This window comes from Heterocephalus glaber, unplaced genomic scaffold (assembly GCF_053883595.1).
Source record: "Heterocephalus glaber isolate CG9 unplaced genomic scaffold, H.glaber_assembly_v1.0 deba00001472, whole genome shotgun sequence".
Taxonomy (NCBI): domain Eukaryota; kingdom Metazoa; phylum Chordata; class Mammalia; order Rodentia; family Bathyergidae; genus Heterocephalus; species Heterocephalus glaber.
Window position 1 is genome coordinate 10,126,261 of NW_028258315.1, and position 26,230 is coordinate 10,152,490.

At 50.7% G+C, this 26,230-nt stretch overlaps 1 protein-coding gene across 4 annotated transcripts; it reads right to left on the reverse strand.

Annotated features, from left to right (window-relative positions):
* Positions 1 to 2,916: 2,916 nt before the first annotated feature.
* Tfap2a (transcription factor AP-2 alpha) lies at positions 2,917 to 24,967 on the reverse strand. 4 transcript variants are annotated; one of them, XM_004847708.4, is made up of 7 exons: positions 24,833 to 24,967; positions 15,562 to 15,996; positions 12,499 to 12,550; positions 10,324 to 10,555; positions 8,369 to 8,487; positions 6,304 to 6,445; positions 2,917 to 4,522 (listed from the first exon to the last, which is right to left on the reverse strand). In XM_004847708.4, the coding sequence occupies exons 1-7, from the start codon at positions 24,863 to 24,865 to the stop codon at positions 4,234 to 4,236; spliced, it is 1,302 nt and encodes a 433-aa protein (XP_004847765.1). In that variant the 5' UTR covers positions 24,866 to 24,967; the 3' UTR covers positions 2,917 to 4,233. The 4 variants fall into 4 exon arrangements, with proteins under 4 accessions (XP_004847765.1, XP_004847764.1, XP_087037881.1 ...); XM_004847707.4 differs by lacking the exon at positions 24,833 to 24,967 and adding an exon at positions 20,550 to 20,682; XM_087181755.1 differs by lacking the exon at positions 24,833 to 24,967 and adding an exon at positions 18,235 to 19,217.
* Positions 24,968 to 26,230: the final 1,263 nt, after the last annotated feature.

Genomic DNA, 26,230 nt, shown 5'->3' on the forward strand with positions numbered 1-26,230 from the left:
TGTCATACCTGTCAGTTTGGCAAAGTTAAGCTCTAATGGAAACCATGCGCGTTGTTTTTTATTTTTGTTTTTTTTAATTTCCAGGCTATGCTTTTAAAAAACTTAATTAATCCAGTTTTTTCTTAACCTATTTAAACTTAACACAAGGCTGGTGACCAAATATATCTTCTTTGTGGGAGAAATCAGCTCTCCTGTTGGACCAAAAAAAAAATTTTTTTTTTGAATTTACTTTTGGACGAAAAGGGAATGAGGAGACATTGTTTCAGAGTGGTAACATTTGGACTTCAAACAGGATTTGGGGGAAACCAGGGCAAATTGGATCTGATTGTGCAGTCTAACGTAACCTGAGTGGTAAAGAAATGTATATTATATTTGGAATTTTGATAAATGAATATTCCTAGCAAGTGAATAAAATGTATTCAATTAACTAAAACCCTGTGCACTTCTGAACTGAAGTGGAATCGACTGTAATTGATTTATTTGAAACCAGAGGTTAAGGACTGAATTAGCTAAGTACAACTGGGTATTTCAAACCACTGACTTCTCAAATGTCAAATCCCTTCTATTTTAAATATTATTTCAGCTGCGGGGCATTGCAGGCTTGATGGTAGTTCCATCAAAAACGCAAATTGCATTAATATTCGATTTTGGGGAGGAATGGGTTGAATTGTGGTTTTTAAAGGGTGTTGGAGGACAGAAGGGGGTAATGATGACAACCAACCAGAAAGAGCATTGTGTTTCCATAAAAATGGGCGTGGTGATTAGCATGGCCTATCAGCATTTCTATAATTCAAGTATGTATCCTAATTTGGTTTACTCCAAAGAGAATCACCGTTGTCAGTACACACACACCTAACTGTCATGAGACTACCATGTGATTTAGGAAGTATACAATGGTCACAAGAAATCAAACCCACACAGCCTTTGGTTAGCCCAATAAAAATTATTTTTTATAGTAACCTCCCTAATGCCCCATCCCTTAACAATACATTTAGCCCCCTTTTTGTTAAAACAAGAAAAAACCAAGAGTGACAATATCATGATTCTCCAAATGTCCAACTACAGAATAAAAATAACTAATTCCCTGCATTTGGAAACCATTGTTTATTATGACCTTGTAATGTTCTAACCCACTATTTCCTTTCTATCTTTCTCAGGATGCAAGGATTATATTGGGTTCAGGTTTTCCAACATAACAAGCATCTGTAAATCCAGATATGAATGAATGGTATTTAATAAGATCGTTTTCGTTTGAAAATGAGTATTTATGTGTCGTTGCAGAAAGAGCAGCAATGTATGGCTCTTTATGAATGCTATTGTGCCTGAGGTTAGGATCCCCCACACAATCTGAGAAGCAGCCAAGAAAAACAGCCATGATAGACAATGCTTCACTTCACCTGCTACGATGCTGTGTGCATTTCATTTCTGTCAAGAGTATGTACAGTTAGGGTTCATTCGCCTCATTATTTTGTTACATCTACGTTACAGTTAACCAGTCTCTCTAGGAAATAATAAATAACCGCTTTAAAAAACAATTGCCGCGTTGCGTTCTGAGAATACACTTTCCATTAGAATTTTTTAAACCCACCATTGTTATGAATTCTCTGGCTTTGGAAAATAGAATTTAGACTCCACCAATTCTCGTTCGTTTGTGGAGATTGATTGTACGTTGCCTTCCATAAGGAGATTAGAAAGCAGAGTGCAAAATGGACACTCTCTAATGCTTTGCTTCCTTGGTCCTTCACAACTGCCAAGCCCCATGAACAAATGTTAAGGCCCCACCCCAGCGCGTCTACCTAGACACTTTTGCTCAGCCCTTTCCTATAATCCTTCCAGTCAGCCAACCTCCAACCTCCATCTTCCACCCTCACTTCCAAGGCAAGTAATTTCCAAATCAGTTTACAAAAGCTCTGAGTTCGCCATCTTTATGCACAGGAAGTCCTTTCTTTTCGCAGAGCTCACAGTCCTGTTAGTGAGGAAGACAGGAGTGGTCAGTGAGGGCAGCTTCTCAGCCCTCCTCCAGCCTGGCCTCCCCACCTGGCCCGTTTTGTGTTTCTAAAAGGTCCTAAGAGGAGGCCTGTGGAGAGGGGGAAGGCTGGGAGGCATTGAGGGGCAAGCAGAAGATTCCAGGGATCAGCATCATTTCCCTCTCGGCTCTGCTACCTCCAGGGAGACTTAAGAACAGCGCAGTAGTAAACTCGTCTCTAGATAAAATATTAAAATGAGACAATTTGCCCTCTCTCTTATGTTACATGCATATTTCTACCACTGTTCCTTTTCTCCTCCCAGAAAACTAGACCTGGTTTTAGCTCATGGTTGTGTCTCAGCCACAGAGAACCCTGAGCAAACAAGTGAAGGTTGAAGTAGGGATTTTTTTTTTCTGCTAATGAACTAGTAATTTAAATTTCAGCTATCTTCTGAGACAGACTAGAAGGCACTTATGGGGCTGGGGGTCTCTGGCTCTTCCATTCTCCATCACCTTGGCATTCTTCATGTTTGGCTCTGGAGCTTTTATATTTTGGTTTCCAGTACCCAAATGAAAACCTAAAGGATCAACATAAATAAAATAAAACTTTATTTTTAATAATAAAATTAATGTTTCTGATAAGGAAAAGACAGTGTGTCATTCCTTTAGCAGTACAATCTTTTATCCAAAAGAATACATTGGGTTTTATTGTGTCATTTGTCTGAATACAGACTCAGTGGAATATCTAAATGATACCCTGCTCTGAACTCCAAGTTGAAAGTAAGTTTTTATTATACTTGAGGGAAACAATGGGTTCAGCTGCTTATTGCAAGGAGCAAATGCCAAGGGAGAGTTAAACTCAATTACTGTAACCATACTGAATAAAAAATACTGCCAAGAACAAAAATACGCCTGGGTAAAGACAGCCACTGAATAAAAAAAAATCGACATAAAGCGTATCAAATATTTATTTATCTGGGCAACAAAGGACTATGATACATTGACAGGCATGAAAACTACTGCCGGCACAGCTCAGTACAATACAACTAGAACTGTTTCCAATAGGGCCAGTGGAAATACAGGACACCAGGTGGTCCCAAATGTTTGAAGTTCTTTGAACACAAAGAGAAAGAGAGAGAAAGAGAGAGGAAAATCCCCTAACCCTTGGTATAAAGACAATACTCATTTATTGCTCAGATGATGCTTTTAAGGGAGGACAGTAGAATAAAATAAACTTCTTTTTTCTCCCCACAATACATAGAAGGGTTATCAAACTGCTCAAGTTTAAAAATCTTTCCAGGGTCCAATGTCACTTTTTTCTTTCAGTTCAATGAAAAGCTAAATGTAATACTAATTATATATAAAATTTTATTTTCCTTTTTTAAAATTTGTCCAGCTGTTTCATTGTCGCCTTTAACATGCTACAACAGGGCTAAATTCATGAATCCCAGAGGAAAAACAAAATTCCCCAAACCTTGGATTTCTAAATAAGTACCATGAACCACATGAAAGAACTAATAGGGAAGATTCAAAAACCCACTAAACAAGAGGTAAACAAGATCACCAGATAAATAAAAAAAAAAGGCTTAAAACAGACTCACCATATTTACAAATCCCATTAAATTACACATAAATAAATATATACAGAGTTCTGAACACTGACTCCCTTATGTAACTGTGAATCGTGCTGCCAGAGAAAGTCCACGTTGGTGGCTTTACCTTGGAGAGGGAAAACTTCTACAACTGAAGACATGACATAGAACTTCGTGTGTTTGTGTTCAAGTTTATTCACAATACTGATAAAAATGTCATTAAGCTTTTTGCCTTTTTTAAAGTATGGCTACAATCTGAACTGAAGTATGTAAGGGAAGGTGGTGATTCAGTCCCATGAAGCTCATATAATTTTTTTTAAATTTTTTATGTTCTTTTTTTTAGAAAAAAAAGTTTTTAATGTTTGTTGTTGATTTGTTGGTTAAAAAAAAAAAGATTCACAAACTCGACAGAACTTTTCTGTGCTGGCTTCAAGGCCCGTTCTGTTCTCTTAGGCTCCGCATTAGGGCAAGGGGGGTAAGTCGAGGCAGGGGGCTGAGTCCAAGGCAGCGGCAGCGGCTGCCCCATGGCAGTGGAGAGAGCAGTCCCGAGGACTCAGGGCCCGGAGGGCGGGACAGAGGCAGCACAGCAGCAGCAGCAGCAGCAGCAGCAGCAGCAGCAGCAGGAAGGGTGGCTGGTCCCCAGCTGTCACCTGCCGGTGGGGGGAGGGAGGACCCTCACTTTCGGTGCTTCTCCTCTTTGTCACTGCTTTTGGCGCTGTTGTCCGCGTGGCTGTTGGGGTTGTTGCTGAGGTACATTTTGTCCATGGCCTTGAGGGCCTCGGTGAGATAGTTCTGCAGGGCCGTGACCGCGGCGCACACCGCCGGGCTGCCGAAGCCGTGGGAGATGAGGTTGAAGTGGGTCAAGCAGCTCTGGATGCCGGGCTCCAAGATGGGGTTGGGCCGAGAGTTCCCCAGGGGAGATCTGTCCTGAGCCAGCAGGTCGGTGAACTCTTTGCATATCTGTCTGCAGCGGAAGTGGGGTGGAGAGAGAGGCATGAGGCTCTCGACGGGCTGCACTGCACCGGGGGCAGAGAAAACCTCTCTCCCTGAAGCCACCTCTGTCCCCACCCAGTGGGCACTGCAGGGCCTGAGGCCACCGGCAGGGGTGTGGCCGCGTGCTGGGAGAGCCCTCAGGTCCACTGAACCACCTCTGCTTCCCCAAACGCCCGTCCTTCCTGCCTTCACAAAAGCCTCTCTCTCTGTCTTTCTGTCTCTCTCTCCCTCCCTCTCTCTCTCCCCCCTTCCCCCTCCTCTCTCTATCTCTCATCTCAGACACAACAAATTTCTAACCCCGCGATTTCTCACACCAAACGTCCTACCTAAAGGAAAACACTTCACAGGCTGCATGACAAAGAAAGACAAGTTAGACCGGAAGTCAGAAACACGTCTCTGGCCAATAAGGTACAACCACACCCTTCCTTCCAAAACTCCATACAGTCTCTTCCCTGCTCCTCTGGAGAGCCCTCGGAAGCAGTCTGTGAAGGCCACCCATTCACCTTCCAATCAAACACAGAAAGGCAAAACTTTGCTTGGAACTATTCTGCCATTTAAAAAAAAGGGGGGAGGGGGGGTCGTTCCTTGGAGATAATTCAAGGTGGTTTAGGGGAAGAAGAAATAGATGTTTAAATTCCCCATTTCCTCTCTTTTCCTCCACACACCCAAATAAAAATTCTTTAGGGAGACTGTCAATGTGGTCGCACTTAGGAAGAAGCCAAGGGAACGGGGAAAAGTAAAACTTCAGAAAGAGTCTTGAAAAGTCAGAAATCTGGGCAGATGAGGCCAGCACACAGGCTGCTCTGTCCCAGTCTTTAAGCAAGGACTGGTAGGGACCTTCCTGAGGTGGCTGCAGCTAGGCCTGGGGGTGAGGAGGGGTGGGAACCGGAGAGTGAGAATCGAGGGCTGGCCCCTGCCCCTTCCTTCCGCCAGGGCCACTTGATGTCTGTCTCCAGGCCAGAACTGTCCCACCCAAGCCCTGCCTTCCACCCTCTGCTTCCATGCCCTTCTGTGACATCGACTTGTGATAATTAAGGGCTTCCCCAAAAGCCTTTTAATTTCCAGAAAACATATCAAAACGGTCATTTTCTTTTCACACACCACCTGGAGAAGTCTATTCAGTGCAGGCACCGGTGGGAATAGAACTTGGGCCATTTCGAAACCTATTTGACATCTCGCCTGTAGGCTAAAACTTGTGTGGGGTGCGTGCGCGCGCGCGCGCGCGTGTGTGTGTGTGTGTGTGTGTGTGTACCACTTTGAAGTGGGGAGAGAAAGGAAGGTAAGAAACCAAATAAGGGACCAGAGTTGAAACTAGGCCAGCTTCTGACTTGCACATTTTGCAGGCCACTGCTTAATCTTTGCCCTTGCAGAATAGATTGATAGGAGACAAAAACTGATAGGCAACCCTGTTAGTTACCCTTTGAGAGTGTGATTCCTGCCTTGCTGAAACATGGTCACAAATTCACATTCAGCTTCGATCAAACCCTTGTAACACTTCACTCCCATACATATTAATTTAAAATATTTTTTTTAATGAGAAAGTGGGACAGAAGAGAAGATGTGGAACTACACTAACAATCCCATCTGTATTTCCCCTCCCACACAGATCATGGTTTACAAGATCTTCAGTATTTACAACAACAAAGCTGATTCATGCAAAAGGAAAAGAAGAGAAAAAGAAGAGAAAAAAATAATTTCTGTTTCTCTTGACAATAAGACTCAGAAGAGACCCCGCAGAGGTAAATGCCTTACTTTGTAGCCAGGAGCATGTTTTTTCTTGTCACTTGCTCATTGGGATCGGAATGTTGTCGGTTGAGAAATTCAGCTACCGCTTTGGCAGGAAATTCGGTTTCGCACACGTACCCAAAGTCCCTGGCTAGATGGACAGCTTCTCCTGGCAAGAGCAAGGAGAGGAGGGCAAGAGAATGAAGAGCACTAGGATCAAAACTTCCTCTCTGCTCCCAACTCCCTTATTTTCTTAGCCCAGAAGTTGAAGGAAAGACAAACTACTTGTTTTCTCGGCCAGACATTTTATTTCCTTCTCTATAGGATCTGCTGAGTGTGCTCATCCATAAATATGACCTCTTGTCCTAAAAGCCACAATGATTTGAAAATGTGAATCCCACCACCAACTCTCCACTCCCACCCACTGCCCTGACTGGCTTTTCCCACCTTCTCTCTTAAAATGGTTCTGTATTCCAACCTCACACCTATCAACACACACCTAAATGATATTCGTGATTAGCCCTTGAGCTTTTCTACAAGGGAACCACTGAGAGTTTACATTTTAACTTGATCACATATAATTATCTGTTCATCCAAACCGATTAACCAAGAGGATTTGAGGGTCACTCCACTGAGTCTGTCTGTGTTGCTGATTTTCGAATCTTTGGTTTTAATTTCCTGAACCAGTTGGTTTTTACTGCAGGGCTTCCTGCCATTAGCTCCAGCTCCGGAAGAACGCATGCGTCAATTAGAGCATCAAAGCCCTCTCCGCAGAGCTTGTTTCCATAAAATGGAGTGGATCACAAACAATAACAGTTCTCCAGAAACTGCCTGCCTACTACAGCACTCAACCCCCAGACCCAGACCAACTCTCGAGCTACACCCTAAGCCACCACTGCCTTTCCATGGTGGATAATTCTCTGGGGTATGAATAGAGGGCTTTCTGTGTGCTGTTATCATTTTAATATGATGCTATTGTAGTTGAGTTTCTGGCACTGAACAATTGCTGTTTTCTAAAACAGTTATATTATCGTCTTTGATACCACTCACAAATAGAAATCATACAATTCCTTCTCAAATAAGTGGTTTTAGGCATTTTTTTTAGTAACTTATAGTTAGAACTTGAATTCACTTGTAATATAACTCCTCAAATGCAAGATGTAAATAAGATAAAATGCCTCATTTATGAAGTTTAGCTTTTAAATCTGCTGGTTAATTTAAGTGTCTTTTTCACCATCAGTATGAGACATTTCTAAAAATACACAAAGAGAAATGCAAGAGAGCTATACCTTCATTCCAAAACACCTAAACTTGAGCCAGTATAGGATTAGGAAAAACATAGGACTCTAAAGGAGACATTAATGGGAATGGGTTCTAGAGTCAGGACTCTAAAGGAGACAGTAATGGGAATGGGTTCTAGAGTCAGTTTATTTAGAGCAGGGAGTGAGGACATGGTTGGCTTTTTATATCAAGGAGTTTGGAAGGGTGAATATGTGGGTGTGTGTTAAAAACTGCCATGAGAAACTTTTTTGCAATGCTTATATTTCTTTTTTCCTTTCCATATCCAAACAATCTGAAGTCTAAAATGGCTCATTTTCTTCCCTTCCAGGAGAGAAGCATAATTAGACAAGAGATAAGACAGCATATGTTTGGAAAACAAAAACCTACAAGGCCATAAAAGCCTGAGCTTTGGGGGACAGTCTTAAATCAGGATACAGGTCAAAGATTCCCAAATTAATTCAGGAAGTAATGGTCACGCATTTCTCAAACGCAGATGTCAGAATAACTTAAGTAATTCACTGCTGAGCTCTTTAAAGGACTCTTGGAAAATGCACAGTTCTGAAATTTGTGCATTGTTTAGGTCAGAAATGGGTAGCAAAGGTGCAATTTTGTGGTAGAGGGGAAGAAGGAGGAGGATAGGAATATATGCAAATAGTTTTTTGGCAAGCAAGAATTCCATTCACTTCTGGCTATATTCTTTGGAAAGATGAAATTGCCCAATTGACACAAAATACCCAAACATCTGGCCACTAAATATTATCCATTTCCCCAGAAGGCAGTTCCTTTCTAGTTAGCAAGTGGATTCGCTTACCCTCCACTAGTGATGTAAGCAGGGTAACGTTGGCAGCTTTACGTCTCCCCGCTGGCAGATTTAATCCTATTTTGTCCAGTTTTTCTCTTAAAGATCTTCCTCCATTTTTAGACTTCGCCCTGTTTCATAGATATATGCAAGATAAGGATTTAGAAAACATTGGGTTGCTCTGCATCAAATTATAGTCATTTTGAAAGCTTTCTGAAATGTGTTTTTAAAAATTGAGAAGTGTGACCCTGAGACATTTAAAGGAGGGGAACCTAGAAAGGAATGGTATAGAAAGATCATAAGGAGATAAATGGTGGTTAAACTGTAAAGCACCCCCACCCCCACGTGCGTGTTTAGTTATTATTCCAACTATTGTGGCACATTGGAATGTTCTGATTTCCCAACCTTCAAAAGAAGAACCACAGGCAAATAAACATGGTTCTGGTCTCTAGGGTTGAAGGTATTCTTGAGCTCAACTGATTATTGTATATTTTCTCTGTTCTTACAATCACACAAATCCCAATGGGGTCTTTAAATTGTCTTTGCCAGATCTGCTGTTAGGTTGTTCAGAGTAACCAAAGTTATCATCACTCTCACGTCTCATGCTCTGCTTTAGCCCCAGTGGGAAATTCATTTCACCAACTGTTTACATGCCATGTCACCAGCCTAACGGGAAATGTCAAAGCCTGATATCAGCCTCTCAAAATTTCGCCCATTTCAGAGACAACAGAGGTGGTACTAAATAGATGTCTAAATAGACTCCCATAATCAGAAAGTGGTTAAGATAAATTGTTTAAATAAAACAGCAAATTAATTAATTTCAGATTTTATTCCCTACTCGTGTTCTTTAATTGTGTGGATTAGATTATACTCCCCTAGGTAAACACTCTCCGATATTGGGGGTGGGGGAAGGGGAGGAAAAAGCAGAGGGCAGGAAAAAGATCAGGGTCAGGAAAAGATTACAAAGAGAAAGCCAAATGACTGTGAAGGAGGAATCGCTGGTGTTAAAAACTTCCAAAACCCTCTTACCGCATTTGTATGGGATAGGCCCACCAAACCGGAACTGTGGGCCCATAGATAAATGAATAAAGTCAAAACAAGGAAGTTCTTGGTCTTAATTAAGGAGGAGGAGGTGGAGAAGGATAATAACTTATGCTGCTAAGTTCAACACAAGCCCCTCGGTGCACATGGCTGTCGGAAACCCAGAAGGAGGAAGCCCACAGCTGGGGAAGCCTGCTCTGGGGACGGTGCTGTACCTCGCTGACCCTGTAAAATCTCATCTCTGCAAATGAGTCATTCCCACCTTGTGGGGTGAGAGTTCTCGCCACGTAAGTGAACGGACGCATTCTTTGGTAGCAACTTCACCAATGCACACACCGCACACGGGGACCGTCCGAGCTGCTGCCCTGGCACTGGGGGTCGCCATCCGCAGGGAGGGGACACTGGCTGGTGGGGCGGACACCAGAGGAAACTGGTCTCCCCCTTTAGCTAAAAGCTTCTCTGTGAAAACCGTATTCAAAGGACGGCTGGGAACCGTGGAGACTCTACCGGGTGGCAAGGCAAAGCAAGGAGCCCTAGAGGAAGTTTTCCTGGGCTTACAAGGCACGCGCCGACAGGGAAAAGACGGCCACACGGCGCCCCGCGGCTGCAGAGGCCGGGACTGAGCCCGCGGCGGAGCGCGCTGCGCGTGCGCGCAGAGTGCAGACGGAGGACTCTGCGAGCGCGCCGGTGGCCGGCAGAGCGCGCGCCCGAGAAAGGCGAAGGGCGCAGGCGCGCCCCGCCCCGCCCCAGATCCCACCCACTCGCCTCCACGCTCCTCTCCCCGCCCCTTTCTTTTCCAGCGAAGGGAGGGCCGTGGCGAGAAGGCCGCGTGCGTCGCTGCCGCCGGCCGGCGCAGGCGCAGAGTCCGGGGCCGCGCGCGTGCGCGTGCCCGCGAGGGTGGGTGGGCGGCCCGGGCGGGGCCTCACCTCCGTAGCACTCCGCCCAGCAGCGACGCGTTGAGACACTCGGGCGGCGAGAGGCGCCGCTGTACTTCCGCCACCGTGACCTTGTACTTCGAGGTGGAGCTGAGGAGCGAGAGACGACCCGGAACTGAACAGAAGACCTCGTTGGGGTTCACCACGCCGCCGAAGAGGTTGTCCTTGTTGATAGGGATGGCGGAGACGGCGTTGCTGTTGGACTTGGACAGGGACACGGGGCCTGCGGAGACAGATGGGAGGCCGCGCGTGGGCGTCGAGGGTCCCCCGGTCCCGCGCCACCCGGCCCCGGCCTGGCACGGTGGCCCCCCCTTGCCTCCCTGCCAGTTCTGAAATCCCGAAGCCCTTTCCCCACTGCCCATGTCCCTCCTGCCCCCTGCTCCGTCCCCGACTCGGGATCGCGCTTCTGCCCTCGGCGCGAGCCGGCCCACGTGCTGCCCGACCCTGTCCTCTGAGCTGGGAGCGACCTGGCGACTCCTGCGCCCCGCGCGAGCGGAGTGCGCCCGGGCTCGGTGCAGTTTAGGGGGCAGGGGACGGGGTTGCGCTGCAAACCGAGGGTAAGTTAGGTCTGCTGCGGGGTTTTGCGGGGTGACGAGCTTAATGTCGGGCCGAAAGGGCTTTTACTAAAAACACCCGACAGTTTAGATGGCTAACGCAACCAGTAAATGAGCATTCCAGTTAGGTCACCCAACTAGAAAGTGGTAAATTCACATCACACGTCCCGTCCTTTTGATACATAGACCCATTTTGACCAGGTTTTGGAGATCCACTCCAAGCCCAGTTTTGAACTGGGAGTAGGGTGGGGTGAAGTACAGGCCTAGTAGAACACTAGCAGTGTGTCCTTTTGTTGCAAATACTTAATAGCCCATGCAGGGTTAAGCGCCTTCAGCGGGAGGAGTTAGAAGGTACAGTATTCTTCAGAGGTAAAACCATAAGCTCTTCATTGTTAGGAAAAAATTCAAGACCAGCACAAAGTACATTGTTAATTGTCTCAACAGCAGTGTAATTCGGATGCATGCATTCGCAACCATTTAAGCACAGTGTGCATTTGTATTTTAAAATTCCACACGAAGACATAATGATATGCACACGTTCTCCTCACAGTGCTCCTCATTCGTTCTTTAGTGGGCAATATTCTAGCAGTATGGGAGGTGGGGGCCCTAGGTTCTGGATAGATCACTTGTGACATTAATAGCTCTGGGGAGGCTAATAAGAGACAATAGGAGTTAAACGAACTCTTGAGAGATTACTAATAAAAGAGCCAATTATCATGTCGAGTTGGAAAGAGCATCTCTTAAGATTTATCCCTTGCACATCTAATTTGACGTGACAAAGACTTCACAGATGCAAAAATGAAACTTTAAACTAGCTAACAATATACTGATTGGGGTTAGAAATGAGAACAGTTTTATATAGCATCGTCCTCTGGTGGTGCCTAGAATTCTGAAATGTAACATTGTCACCATAACAACAAAAAAAGCTGCTACCAATTGAATAGTCTTTAATCCAGGAAACTTTATTTCTACTCACTAAACAATACAAATCCACTCAGATTACTTGACACTTTTCCAACAATCTCTGCCCTGAACAGATATGCTAATAATCCTAACATCCTCAAGGTGCTAATTTTAACCAAAAGCTAAATTTTTGTTAACCTAATTCACAAAGTTTCAAAACCCTTAAACAGCCAACAAGAAACTAAACTGAAAAACATGAAAGTTTCCCCCCTTGTAAGGACTGCTTCTTAATCATCTATCCTTAACATTAATATGAAATTATTTGTATTATTTTAACTTAAAAGACTTCTTAACACTCATGGCCTTAACTCCTCTTCACACAATGGATTAGCTAAACTATTAAACGGGTTCAAAATTGAAATGCTGCTTCCAGATCAGGTTCAACTATTGCACATTTCATGCGTTTGTCCAAATATCATTAAACTAAATTAAATGGTCAAATCATGAATCAGAACAAAGCTAGCCTGTTGCCATTACCGAGATACTGAAAGCTGATTATTTAAGCATTGCTGATCTATGCTTATCTATTTGCTAATTCTGAGCCTTTAGGAAATCCTATTTGAAAAAAAATAAATACAGCTCTGCAAGTTCTTTTAAATAGCACTCTGCCTGTAAGGACATGCTTGGAATGCAGAAGGAAATGGCTTACCTTTCTTAATTACAGTTTGATCTGGGATGTTAATACCCGGGTCTTCTACATGCTGCAACAAAAGGATACACATGGATGTAAGTGTATAATCAAAACAAAAGGAAATGAATATTCTGTGCGAGATGGGGGAGGGGAAAGTGTAGAATCAAAATTCCCCCTCCCATAAGGTGACATTTATATATAAACATCTTATCTTGGCTTATTGGAATTTGAGGCTTTGCAACTCAAGAGGTTTCACTGCACACCCACAGCCAAATTCTCCCCCCAGCAAATAGTCCATGTTTGAAGGGGGTGGGGTGGCAAATAAAACTTTCTTTGGAAATTAAATCAAGTTTTGGAGTACCTAATCTTTCTCACAGTCAGTTCAACCTCTAGAAATGCTCCTAGATTTAGTTTGGCGCCTCAGTGGCTTCGGACTTCTGGTGTTCAGGTAGCAAAAGCCAGGGCAACACAATAGAAATGACAGGGGCGGGGGCAACAGAAGAGTGTTAGAAACCGTTTAGGTAGTGTAAAAAAGCGAGCTCACATTCGTTTATGGAGAATTAGAGATAATTTTTTAAAGGCTACTGCCTAAACTGGATATGATAGGCATACGAAAATGATCAAAAATAATTTTTAAAAAAATCTTTGAGGTTGCTTTTCTGTTGTCCAAGCAGCAGATTTGTCAGTACGGGCTTTTTTCTTTTTTACAGATGAATGGGTATACGTGTGTGTGCTAGAGTCAAAACGTGATGAGAAAGTAAAATGAAATCATGTTTTCTAATGCATAAACTGACAGGCAATATAATGTCTGGCTGTGTTTACAAATTAGCACCAGGGCTGCTGAGATAGAAGATTTCACAATCGTTACCAAACACAGGCATTACCATTTAAAAAACTATTACTTCCTTCTCTAGTCTTTGTCCAACAATAATACTGATTCGAACATTTTCCATTCTGTCTTGGATTTATGCTCCTGTTAATTGTGCCTGATCGCAATGATTCCGGGTGGATGGTACTAAGTTGCTTTATTACAGGTTTTATTATACTCAATGCTCTCATTTGTAACTTGCCTAAAGTGCTTCTGGATTTAAGTATAATTAAATTGAGAAATGTTCAGAAATGACTACTACTGCAGTTCTTGTGTTTTAACTATATGGGGGAAATATGATCCCTTTATGCATGCACCCTAAACCCATAAAGTAAATGTAGTGTGGCATAATACTTTTATTTGTGTTATTTCTAGACCTTGTCCATACAGGGAAGACTATTAAGTTTAAAGCCCCACTGAGATATTAATGATTAAATAATTTTCACCATCGATTTGATTTTCTTAAATATTTAGCTGTCATTCTTATTAAAGGTTAACTGTTGCAGCAATGGGAAAATTGAAAACAACCCTTTTTCTGACCCAAATTCCTTTGAAAGAATTTTATTTTTCTTAAAAGGTGGGGGAGGGAGAGGGAAGCGCAGCAACTGGGTTTCCTTGCTTTTTTTTTAATCTTTTGCTTAATTTCTCCTACAGACCAATTTACCCACAAAGAGCAACTGTACAGGTATTAAGAATTCCCACCAGCCACCTGAAATTTTTGCAGAGTAAGAGCGATTCTAATTCACAGTAGTTCCAAAAGCTTACATTATTTTGCAATTCAAATATTTCTAAAAAGCAAGCAAGAAAAAAGACTTCAAAGACTCTTCAGGCAAAGGAACTAAAATGCTCAGATCTTTTTAAAAATTACTCTTCTGTAAAGTACCCATTTTACTTCCCCAAATGCACTGATAAGTAACACTTTCTCAAAACGTGGAAACATGAGCACGTACACCATGCTTACTAAACCTTAGCCCGGATCAAAGTGCCCACTTTCCTGTTTTCCATACAAGGCTGCTAACCATACCCAACAAATTTCAGTGATTAACTAGGCCAAATGAGAGATGTAATAAATTTTCTATAGAACTTAAATAATATTTTAAATCCACCAAGCAAGCTGGTAAGTTCATGTGACCATTTTCCTTACAATCTAATGCAGTAATCATTAAACTGTCAACGGACATACTGCGGCTATATTTGATGCAGTAATTTGAAATAGCATTTTAGCAAAAATCACATCCAGATACATTTCCTCTCCAAAGAAAAGCAGCTTTAAAAGAAGCCTTTACTGCTTTAATAAAATTATTGGCTTGCTCTAATTCCATTACAGAAAGGTCGTGAGGAAACCATAAATAGAATTGCAACAGTGATGCTGGTTTAAATTTAATTTCAGAAAGTATTTTCAAATTATCAATAGCCTGGTTTGTGTTGTAAACAGTAAATGTGCTAATGCCATGCTTATTTAGAAATCATTTTAAACTGCATTTATTGATAACTGAATTAGAACTCAAATAACGTATTCCCCAATAGTCTCAAAACATTTAATTTAATATGGGGTGTAGCAGGTTCTGATAGGCGTTGGGAACCCAGCTAATGATTTATGAGGTCACCACTTAGCACCCCTAGGAGGAGAAGAAAGCTGCATTTTAATGTCCCTCTGCCTGGGTTTGTTACTGACTTTTCTTCAGTCAGGACAGGGTCTACATAACTTTTAGGTTTCGCTAGTGCTTATAAAATCCGGTTTAAAGGGTCTTTTCAGTGCATCTTTCACACTTCCTTTTACATTGTGAGGGCCCTTGATGAGCTCTTTTGGTTAAATTTAACATGTTGCCCAGGACAGGGAGATCCCCAAGCCAGCCTGAGCGGGAGGAAGAGGTCCTCCGCCATCGAGAAACAGCTTACTGTCGTCGTGGACAGGAGCAGCCTCCGTCAGTGGTGACATTCATCTGATTTATTCCGTGTTGGTGGAAATGGTAATGGTGGCATTGTTTGAGGGAGCTCCGGGAACCATTGTTCTGTTGCTGGACTCCATCGCTTTTTGATTTTTCAATTTGGTTGTTTATGTGGGTCCTCAAAGCACCCCCCACCACCACTATCACCGAATAAACATTTCACGAAGGCCCCTCCAGGGGGAGAGCCCGGCCGGCCCGGTCGCGGTTCCCGGGACGTCTCCGCGCCAGGAGAGGCGCCGCGTCCCGGCCCTCGGGGCCTCTTACCGGGACGTCCTCGATGGCGTGAGGTAAGGAGTGGATCGGGAGGTCTCCGAGTCCGGACCCGAGCCCATGCGGGCCGTGCAAGAGGTCCTCGTGCCGCCGGTAGTCCCTGCGAGGATCCAGGCCCGACAGCTGGTGGGACAGGCCCCGGTGCGTGTGCAGGAGCCCAGACTCCTGGCTCTGCCTCTGGCCAGGCCAGCCCGGGTGCTGCGGCTGCGGCTGGGCGTGCAGGGGGTTCAGGCTGTAGGGGTCGTTGACGTGGGAGTAAGGATCTTGCGACTGAGGGTAGATAGGCTGGTAGGGCGGGGGGAAGTAGGGGGGCTGGAAGTCGGCATTGGGGGTGTGGGACAGCGGCGGGGCGCTCGTGTAGGGAGATTGACCTACAGTGCCCAGCTGGGGCAACCGTGCCGTCCCGTTGCTGGTGCCGTCGTGACGGTCCTGGAAGGGGGCGAGAGTAAGGCAAAAGGACAAGAAATCAGGCGCCGACCCACTGCCGAGTTCCCAAACCCACTCGAAAAGCTGGGCAGGAAACTGCTCTTTAGATCCTGCAGGCCGCCGGGGCGGAAAAATCAGCTCTACAACATTCACCTCAGAGAACACCCGAAATCAAACAGGCCCTTCCAAAAGCGCGGCGGAAGTAGACTGTGGACCGGGGGCGCGAGGGCTTCTCCTCACTGGCTTCTTTGAAAGGGGGGAGAGGGTGGAAAGTGGCTTCCTGGAAGACGGCCCGTCGAACGGCTGCGTGAAACCTCCCTTAAGCAAAATTAAAATCCCTGCTAAATATTAAAAGGCAGAAGCGGCCTTTTCTTTTCCCCCGGATTTGAACCTGTCTGTCACTTCGTTGTTTACTCTCTTCCACTTAGAAGAGGGGAAAAAATCATAAACCTTCAAAGACTGTTAGCATTTCATGAGTATTTAAACAGAACCATACTTTGCACAGGGGTTGTAACGAGAGCACATGCTTAAATGACCAGTTTAAGGGAGGTTTTAACTGCAGGACCGGGGTCTGTCTTTTCCGCTTCCTCAGTTAGGAGCCTTTCCCCCCACAGAGTCGGTTTACGGGGTATGAATGGGGGACATCCAGTTAAGGTTTAAAATAGAAAGGCTCAGCTTTACTGGGCTTAAGCAAGAGGGGTGCACCCCGGGGCGGAGGCCCCCGCCCCTTCCACCCAGCCCCAAAGGGCCAGGAAACGCCTGACTTTGTGAACCTCTACTGCAGTTCGCTTGCAAGACAAGCAAACCGGATTCCCGGGTACGCGAACCCTGTGCGGCTCAGCCACAGACCCTGACCGAGGGCTGGGGGCTCGCCGGATGGGATTTTTTTTGCTGGACACAGATTTAGCATCAAAAGTGTTCTCACACCTCGGGGACAAGTGGAGAAGCAAGGAAATAAAGGTGAACGTGGCGAGAAACACGCCTCGGGCGGCAGCTGCGGGGTAGGTCCCAGCGCGCGGGGCTGGTGGCAAGGCTTCGGATCCCGGGATAGACAGGAGCGAGGGAGTGGGAGAAGAGTGGAAAAGGAGGGAACGCAAGCGGGGAGAGGTGTCTGGAAGGAACCCCGGGGCACAAAACCCGAGGTCTCGGGCAGCTTCGCCGGCCCCAGGATTCCAGAATAGAATTCCGAAGGAAACGGGGATGGGGGCGGGGGTGGGACTCACCATCGCTGAAAAACTGTGAACTAACATCTGCGAAGAGTCTGGGGTAACGAGTCAGGGTGGAAAAAACAAGCAAGCCCGGAGCACCCGGCTGCCCCGCCGCCCGAGCGCGCCCCACACAAAAGGCGCCGAGAGCCCCGCGCCACGCAGGACTCAAGTCACCGCGTGGACGCTCCCGCGGGCGCCGCCGCCCCGCGCGCATCCATCTGGACGTGGACCACAGACTCCGTGGCGCCTTCAGCTGGTCGAACGCACGGTCTCTATCCTGCCGCGGTCGGTTAGGATTCAAAGTTCTTTAAAAAAGAAAAAGAAAAAAGAAAAACCCCCAAAAAGAAAAAAGTGACGAGAGTGTGTGTGCATGCGTGTGCGCTCGTGTTCCTTAATCCGTGTCTCCCCTCTGTTCTTAGCGGCGGCTTCACTTGAGCTTCTAACAACCGGGCTCGCCGGCAGCGTTCCTGGAGCCTCCTAATAGCAGATATTCATGACTATTAATATTACACGAATACTTAATACGGGAAGAATGCCTGGAAATCGAGCGTGAAGCGGAGAGGCAGCTCGCGCCGGAGCCGGCCCTCAATGCAGTCCATTGACGGAGCCTCAGTGTAGCGAATCGGAGGTGGGGACGGGGAGCTCCGGAGACAAAAAGCGGGCGAGAGAGGCGGCGGGCGAGCGCGCGGGGGGCCGCGGCGCGGCGGCTGGCGAATCACAGGGCAGGGGCAACATTTTAAAAGGTTGCAGGGCGTGCAAAAGTGAAAGAGAAAGAGGGAGCGAGGCAGGCCGAGAAGAGAGCGCGAGCGCGCAGAGGGAGAATGTGTCTGCGTGCGTGTGTGAGAAAGAAAGTGTGGGCGAGGCAGAGCAGCTCGGAGTGGGGAGCGGGGAGGAGGGAAGGAGGGAGAGCCCGGGAGGAGGGGAGGGGACGCAGGGGGAGGGGAGGGGGAGCCGCGCGGGAGGGGGAGGGAGGGGGAGGGGGAGGGGAGAGGAAGCCGGCGAGGACAATCGGACCCGCACGGCTGGGGCAGACCTCAGGAGGTGGCGGGGGTCGCGCGGAGCGGGCGGGAGCCGCGGGGGACCGCGCTCGGGCGAGGCTTGGGCTCTGCGCTCCGGAGGCGCCTCTCGGGGCTCTCCGGCCGCGCGCTTCCCTGCCGCGCAGGCCGGCCTGGGACTCGGGCTTCGGCTGCCCGCCGCCGCCGCTCGGCGCCTGCATGGCCCGGTGCCCGATCTGGGACCGGCCCTGGGCTCGGCGTCCTCGCGAGCGTCCCCGTGAAACCCGTGCGCCCCTCCCTCGGCCCTCCTGGCCAGGCCTCCGGGAGGGGGAACCGGGACGTGGCCCGGGGCGCGCACGGACACGAGGAGGCCCGGCCCGGGCGCCGCTGGCACGGGCTCCCGACTCCCGGCGTAAACCTGTCCGACTGGCTGGGCCACTCCCGCCCGACGCCCCCCGGAGGACAAGGCCGGCTCTCCAGGCAAGCCGCCGCCGCCGGGCCGCCCGCCGGGCCGGGGCTGTCAGGACAAGCGGCACCTCGCCCCCTGCGTGTCCCTGCAGAGCCCCCGAGCCGGCCGGGAGCCGAAATCCCCGCTGCAGCGGCCGCGCGCCGCGACCAAACTTGTCGGAACAGCTTTGACTCACGTCGCCTCCTGCCCCCTCGTTTCTCGTCTTCTTCGCCTCACTCACACGCACGCACTCAGTCGCGCCCCGGTGGAGTCCCTCATCCACCTCCCGCCCGGTCCCGGCCCCTCCCGGTCCCTGCGCGCGAAGCCGCGCTGAGGTTCGGAACCGGCCGCCACCCGCGCCCGAACCTAGAACTGGGTCTGAGCCTCCGCGAAAGTGAAATGCTCCAGCCTCAGGCCAGAGCTCAAACCTGCACAACGTGGATTGTCCTAGGAAGAGACCGAGGGGCTCAGTCGTCCCAACCTGCCCACAGAGAGCCCCCCGGTCCCAGAAACAAAGCCACCTCCCGAGCGCGGGCCCCGCTCCCCTCCCGGCGCGACTGGAGCTCCCGGAGAAGCGCCGGTGCCCTTGGGGGTGTCACCCGGTGCCGACCACGAGACTGGGGAGAGAAACTGGGGAGCTTGAACGCACAAAGATGTATCTTAGCGCTGAGAAGGGAACGGGAGGGAGAGGGTGGCACATCGTTCACAGACACCCAGTTTCTGATTTCAAGTAAAGGCGAGACTTCCGCCGCGGCGCGGGCGCGCAGGCGTCGCCTAGCATTCTCAGCGCCTCCAAATGCCAGCAGAGAGAAGAAAAAGAAGAGGGAGGAAGGAAAAGTCGAGGCTGCCGTGTTTATTCGGTAATCTACCGCCTCCTGCCTCCGCCCTCTCGCGGAGACTCCTCCGCCCGGTTCAGTGGGGGTCTGCAGAGGAGGCCGCCGCGGGTTCCCAGCGCCTCCCTCGGGCCGACCGTTCGCTCTCGGACCTCCCCTCCCCGGCTGTCCCACGAAGTGGAGCTCTGAGGGCCTTGAGTTCTAAAATGGGCCTCCAAGCGGCGCGCTCCGCGGGCCCAGGGGGTTCGCGGCCCCGGAGGCGGTCAGCAGCTGCGCCAGGATTCCCACGGTCCCGCAGCTGAGAGCCCGCTGGCGCGAGGGCGGTTACTCGGGCCCGGAGCCCTGGGCGCAGAGCGTCCGCGACGCCACCACCGCCATCGCGGGGTGGACACACCCCGCAGCTCAGCGGGAGGAACTGCTCAGAACTTCTGGAGACAGAAAGGGCTGGGAGTGGGCCGGGCAGCCGGGATGAGTGCTCCCAAACTGCGCCTCTCACGGGGAGATGCAACCGAGCTCAGAACCAAGCGCGCGGGCCCTCTCCAAATAAATAAATCCGAGGAGAGTGAGGGGAGAGGGAGGGAGGGGGAGGGGAGAGAGGGAGAGAGGGGGAGAGAGAGAGAGAGAAAGAGAGAGAGAGAGAGAGAGAGAGAGAGAGAGAGAGAGAGAGAGAATGAATACATTAAACATCAGAGAGGAAGTTGTGATTTGGGACCCCAGAATCTCGCTGTGAGACACGCGGAGTGCACAGGCGCGTGCCCGATTGTCCATGAGTCTTAAAAAAAACAAACCCACTCTCACCTCTTCGCCCCACTCTTAGACACAGCCAAAAGTGGTCAAGAAAGGGGGTAAAGTGGGACACGGGCTTCGAAGCACGGAAACAGAAAGGGAGCGTCTAGATGCTCCCTCTCCAGCTTCTCCCCCGAGCTCTTTGGGCAAATCGCAGGGGCGGGCGCTGCGCTGGCGAAAGTTTGTCCCACCCGCCTCTCTCAGCTGGCTGCTCGGAGAGGAGGAGAGGGAGGGTCGAGCTCCGAGGCTGGGGCCGCAGGGACGGCCGAGCCGGCACCGCGCTTACCTCGCAGTCCTCGTACTTGATGTTATCCGTCAGTTTCCAAAGCATTTTCATGGATCGTTGTGAATGGATGTGCCCCGCTCCGCCTCGCGCCCAAGTGGAGCTACTCTCTGGGTAAGCGCAAAGTGCCGGCTGCCGGCGGTGAGCACAGGAGGAGGAGGAGGTGGAGGAGGGCGAGGAGGAGGAGGAGGGCGAGGAGGAGGAGGAGGAGGAGAAGGGCCAGGAGGAGGAGAGAAGGGAACGAGCTCCCGTGTGCGCTCGGAGATCTCCCTCTAATGGTAGAAACTTTTCCCTTTTCCAGCTCTTTACCCACAGCCTAATCGCCTCATTAGCATATCAACAATAGTCCAATTGCTCGCCAGTACCCCAATCTGCAGCCGGCCGCTCCGACCCAAGTATAAAGGCCTCCCCAGCCGAGAATTCACTCCTAGAGCGCGCGCCAGCCTGCTGGCCGACGAGTCTTCCCGGAGCCCCACGTCGACCCCCGCTCCAGCGTCCCCTACCCCAACCCATTTTCGTCCCCTTCCTCCCTCCCTCTTCCTGCTCCCCTTCGGCAAAGCTCCGTGCCACGCAGGGTCCGAGAGCCTGGGGACCCCTCACCCACAGCCCCGCTGCTGCCACTACCTGAGCTGTTCTTTCGGCCCCGTCCAACTTTATTAGAAATCATTATCCCTTTCGCAGTTAAACATAACCACCAAACCAAGACCAGCGATGTCACGCCAGCATTTTCCCCAGAGGTCGCCTCCGCCAGCGGCGGCTACCCCCTAGGGCTGAATCGCCCTGGGAGTTCTATTGGCTTTGCGCTTTCCCCCAGGTTGGAGATTTTGCCAAATAGCTCCGGTCGCTCGGCTAGGGTTTGCGATCTCTTAATTGAGGCGTGTAAAGTAAAAGTGTACCCTGAAGAAGTTACTCGACAGCTCCGGGGGTTAAGTGATTTTCCTCCCGTTTCTAGGAAGCTGGGGCCAACTGACAGTTCAACTTGATGTTTAAGGTAAGATTTCCTAGGTGCAACGTGGCCAAGAATACAGAGATCTCGTGGAGGCGCACAGCGGCTTCTGGGAGTTCAGCCGGAGTACAGACCTGTGTGTGCCTGCGAATCCAGATACCCTGTCACACACGCGTCCAAATAAGTCACTGGGAACCAAATCTTCTCCGTGCAAATCTGCTCCAGTTTTCCCAAGATCCATCCCCTTTTTAATTAAAGAAGGGAGAGTTCCTGTATGATTTGATGATACTGATGCCAGCGCATGGCTGCAGTGCCTGGCTGAGGAGGCTTGTGGAGGCCCCCAGCCAGCCCCTCGTTCAGGTTGCCCAGTGCAGGCAGGCTCTCCCTGCTCACTCCACGGGACTTCTTCCCCCTTCTGTTTCAGTGAATTTTTTTGAAGAAGAAAGAAAAGAAAGACCTAATGTGATACTTTCAAATACAGAGTAATTTCTCTACTCCAGCGTCTCCATTCTTCCTGCAAAATATTTCCTCTGTCTTTCACCCTGTTGAATGCAGCAGACTCAACCACAATACATCTGGCCTCAGAGACCCTAGTTCCGCCTGGCCCATTTCTCAAACATCTGGGGGCTTCCCAGGCTTCCCCAGTGCACCTTGTATGGGGGAGGGGAGCTGCTTCCAAGCCAAGCCTTTCTTAACAGGTGGAAGGAAGGAGAGAGGAGGAGGGGCCCCCACCCCTCACCCACCCCTCACCCACCCCACCCCAATCCAAAGCCAGTGAGGGGAGCAATTCTTCCTCCAAAAGAACTCAGCGATGCCACAGGCTCCTAGAAAGCTAGGGGGAAGGCAGAAGCTGGCAAGGGAATTCAGCGCCAGAGGGATGAGCTCCCTGGGCTCTGGGCACTCCCTTGAGCTGGCTTTCCATACCAAAGACGAGCACAGTCACTCAGCGGAAGGGGCTGGGGACTCGGCACCCTACTCTGCTGGAAAATGACCAACTTCCAGGCTAGACCCTGTGGGCTGCCCCAAGGCCTGCTTCGGAGCACAGTGGTTGCAAGTCGGGAGCAAGCGGGCCCTCCAGGAGCTGGGGGACTGACACCTTCCCGGGGCAGCTGCCACCCAGGGCGCTGTGGGCTGTAGGCCACATCCTAGGCCCCGAGACCGGGTCTGTACACTCCGAAGTGTCCCGGAAGGCCGCGCTAGGTTTCGCTTTCCTTTCCTTTGGTTTGTGGGCTGGGGAAGGCGATTAAGGACCTTTCACCCTCTCCAACCTAGCCTCCACAGCCCCAGACCCATCCCACTGCCCACACCAGCCAGGCTGCTAAGCTGGGGTCGTATCCCTGCTGAAGGTGCCTCTGAGGAGCAAACTGGGGCCTGCCAGCTCTGGGCCACCACCGCCGCTGCGTGGGTGCCGTGGAAAGGTCTCAGAGAGCAGCCTGGTGGCCTCTGGGGCTAGCCGAGCCCAGCCTGTGAGAGCTGCAACCCCACAGACCACTCCACTGCATGTTGCATGTGAATGCTCTAGCTGGTCAGGGATCCCAGGCCCTCCGACAGGACAGCAGCCAGCCGGGCCTGCCGCAGGGCTCAGAGATCCAGGCCTGTACTGTCCTGGAGTGTGGAGTTGAGGACAGAGGAAGATCCAGTATCTCTATGAGATAGAGACAGAGAAACAAAGAGACCCCGGGCCAGAGTGACCTTGTTCTCTGGTTGTCACTGACCGCTGGGCCCCCAGAGCCCCAGAGCCCAAGCATGGTGGATCCAGTCCACAGGGGCCTCAAACCTCCTCACTTCACTCAGGATTCAGCCCTCCTGCCCCTTGTGGGACTGTGAGCTCTCCAGAGCCAGGCAGTGCCCTCTCTCTCTGTCCCCCTTTCCAAAACAGTCTCAGGGCTTCCAAACCTTAGTAGTCACTAAACCTGGGCTGTGGGTGAAAAACTGCCTCGAATTTCACAGCAAGGTTTGCCCGAATTTAAGGTGAAACCACCTAAGATGACTGATAAAGAACCACGCTAATCTTCAGCCCCCAGAAAAGAGAGTTAGAAAGGGCCTTAAGCCCACAAGGGTGGGGAGGAAATGAGATTGATTCCTAGGATTTGTTGTGATGTGGGATTTGTATCCTTAAATGATAAAGTGAGTCTAACTTTGGGGATAAAGTTGCATTTTGTGAGGTTTAACTGGGAGGGGGGATGTAAAACCGCTCACTTTCAGTAAAAGTAATAAAAAGAAAAAACAAAAATATGAAATCCTTTCTCCAACTCCAGGGAATGTAGTCAAGATCAGACTTCTCTGAACTTTACTTTTAATGGCCTAAAATTGAAACAAGGGAAAAAAAAAAAAAAAACTTGGTCTAAGAGGAACAGAGCTCCAATATTTTTCTTTGAGAATATCGCCTTTGGTTCAAATTGCCTTTCAAGCTTGTGGCATTCAGAATCTGGCTCTAACCAGGCCTCAGTGGGCTGGGGTGAACACAAGGCCCCGCGGTTCCACTTATGAAATCGGCTGCTGCCTCACCGACCTGGGCGGAACCGCCCCTGTTTCCCGTAGGGAAAATGTCTGGAAGTGCAAAGAAGAGAGCCAGAGGCGGGGGTCGGGCCTGGGGCTCAGTATGTTGTGGTGAGGCCTTGTGATGCCCCAGGCCTTGCAGGGTCAAGTTTGGTAGGAGCTGGTTCGGCGAATTCGCGACCCTGTTTCTTCTCCCACAGTCCGTAGCCCAAGCGGCGAAGATCCACTCCAGGAAGCAGACGGGTGAGCGGCTAAACTCTGGGCAAACTCTTTTAAGTATCTCTCAAAGGAACGTTGAGTCCCGCCACGACCTCTCTGTAGAGCCCCTTCCAGCCTGCCCAGACCCTAGGTCCCCCAAACTGGGGAGGGCAGGGAGACAGGTGCACCAGAAGCCACCCCAAGGCGCGGCGTGGGGTGCGGGCGAGGCCGGGGGCAACGCGAGCTGCAGCTGGCAGCCTCCTCCGCCGCGCGCTGCACCCCAGACCGAGAGCTCCCCCGGCCGCCTGAGTCATCCACGGAGTGTCTCTGGGGTGGGGGCGGGGAGGGAGGCCGGGGGAACTGGCTGGAGCGCAAACCGCAAGTGACCCCCGGGCCACCTGTGGAGCGCGCCGGACTTTTCCCGGCCTGGTCCGCCCCGGGCGGCGCGCTTTCGCCCCGAGCGCCGCGGCCGCCTGCTCGTTTTTCCGGTCCTCTCTCCCGGGAGCGCCCAGGGCGCTGCCAGGCTGGCCGCACCTACGGCTCCCGGGCCTGGGCCGCCGCGCGTCCTCCGCCTCCCTCTCCCGGTCCCCTCCCGCGTCCGCGTCCGCCCCCCTCGGCCCCGGCCGAGGCGAAACCCCCGTACCTGCCAGTCCCCCATTTTGGCAAGTATGGACATCGCGGCTCGGCGCTGTTGGCGAAGGGTCCCCGCCGGGCATGGGCTGCAGGGCTCGGCCGGGCCGCTCCCTGGAATCGCTTTGGCAAATCCTCCTTTTTTACCTGCTCACCAACATCTCACCTGGTCCTAAAGAGCTGGGTTGCTACCTGCCGACGCATGCGCGCTGGCCCAGGAATTCCCTCCGCCAGCCCCAGTCCCAGCACCTCGCCAGGCTGACCTGGTAAGTGATGGATTTATAGCCGCAGCAATCTCGCCATCAGCTCCAGCTTTTCCCAACAGCCCCAACCCGCTTTCCCGGTCAGTCCCTGGCTGGGGAGTAGGAGCGGACCGACTGCCGGGCTTCTGGGCGCGACGCGACGGGGCGTGGGGTTTCGCACTCGAGTCTGGGGGCATCCACGCGCGCATCCCGCGGCCCCTGCCCTCGGGACTTCGGGGTCTGGGGTCTGCAGGGTGGGGGGTGGGCAGGCCCGGAGCGGGGACGGAGCCCGGGGCACCTGGCTGCGCAGGGTGGGACCAGGGCGCTGCGGGCCTTAACGGGTCGAACCGGAGGCTGCCGCCCCCGGGGCCACTTCTGCGCTGGATTCCAGATTCAGTGTTGCTCAACTGGTGAAGACGTTCGCGACTGTTTGACTTCTGTCTTTAGATTTAGTCTCCTCCCTCGCAGGCAGAGAGGGAGAGAACTCTACACGCGCGCACACACACACACACACACACGCACGCACGCACACCCGCGACTACTCGGGGCTCTCCCTTCTCCCCACTTCCACAGCCCCGCCTCCCCCACGCCCCTGTGGCTTCTGAACTCTATCTTTTCCACTAAAAACTTTTTAAAGGGAGACGAGGGCATTGATGGCTCCGCGCTGGACAACTGAACTCTGGGCTTGGGGTTTGCTTTCCCACGACAGAGAAGATCGCTCGGGTGATTTCACCGCCGCGCCTAATTAGGGGTGCTTTCAAAGAAGCCACAGGCTCTGGGACTGCAGTTGCGCTCGGCTGGGCCACAGCCGCACCTGGCCGGGAGGGAGGCGAGGAGGGCGAGAAGATCGGCCCTGGGCCGGGCTCCCCGGTGCCGGCCCCAGCCCGGCTCTCCTGAGACAGGCCAGTCCGCTTCCCCACTCCCACCTCCAGGCCTTGGAGGAGACGCACAGAGAACCGGTTTCGTATCGGTTCCCTAACCTGTCAGGCAAAAAGTGTGTAAGAGGTCAGGTCTGCGCGGCGGAGCGAAGACGAGTCCTCAGCACCAGTCTCCTCTTTCCAGACCTGAGCTGGGGCCTCTGCCCCAGGACCTGCCCGGGCGCTGTGCACCCTCCGGGCGGGCGGGCGTGGGTGACAGTGGGGCCGACCCTCCGAGCCCCCCCCCCCGTG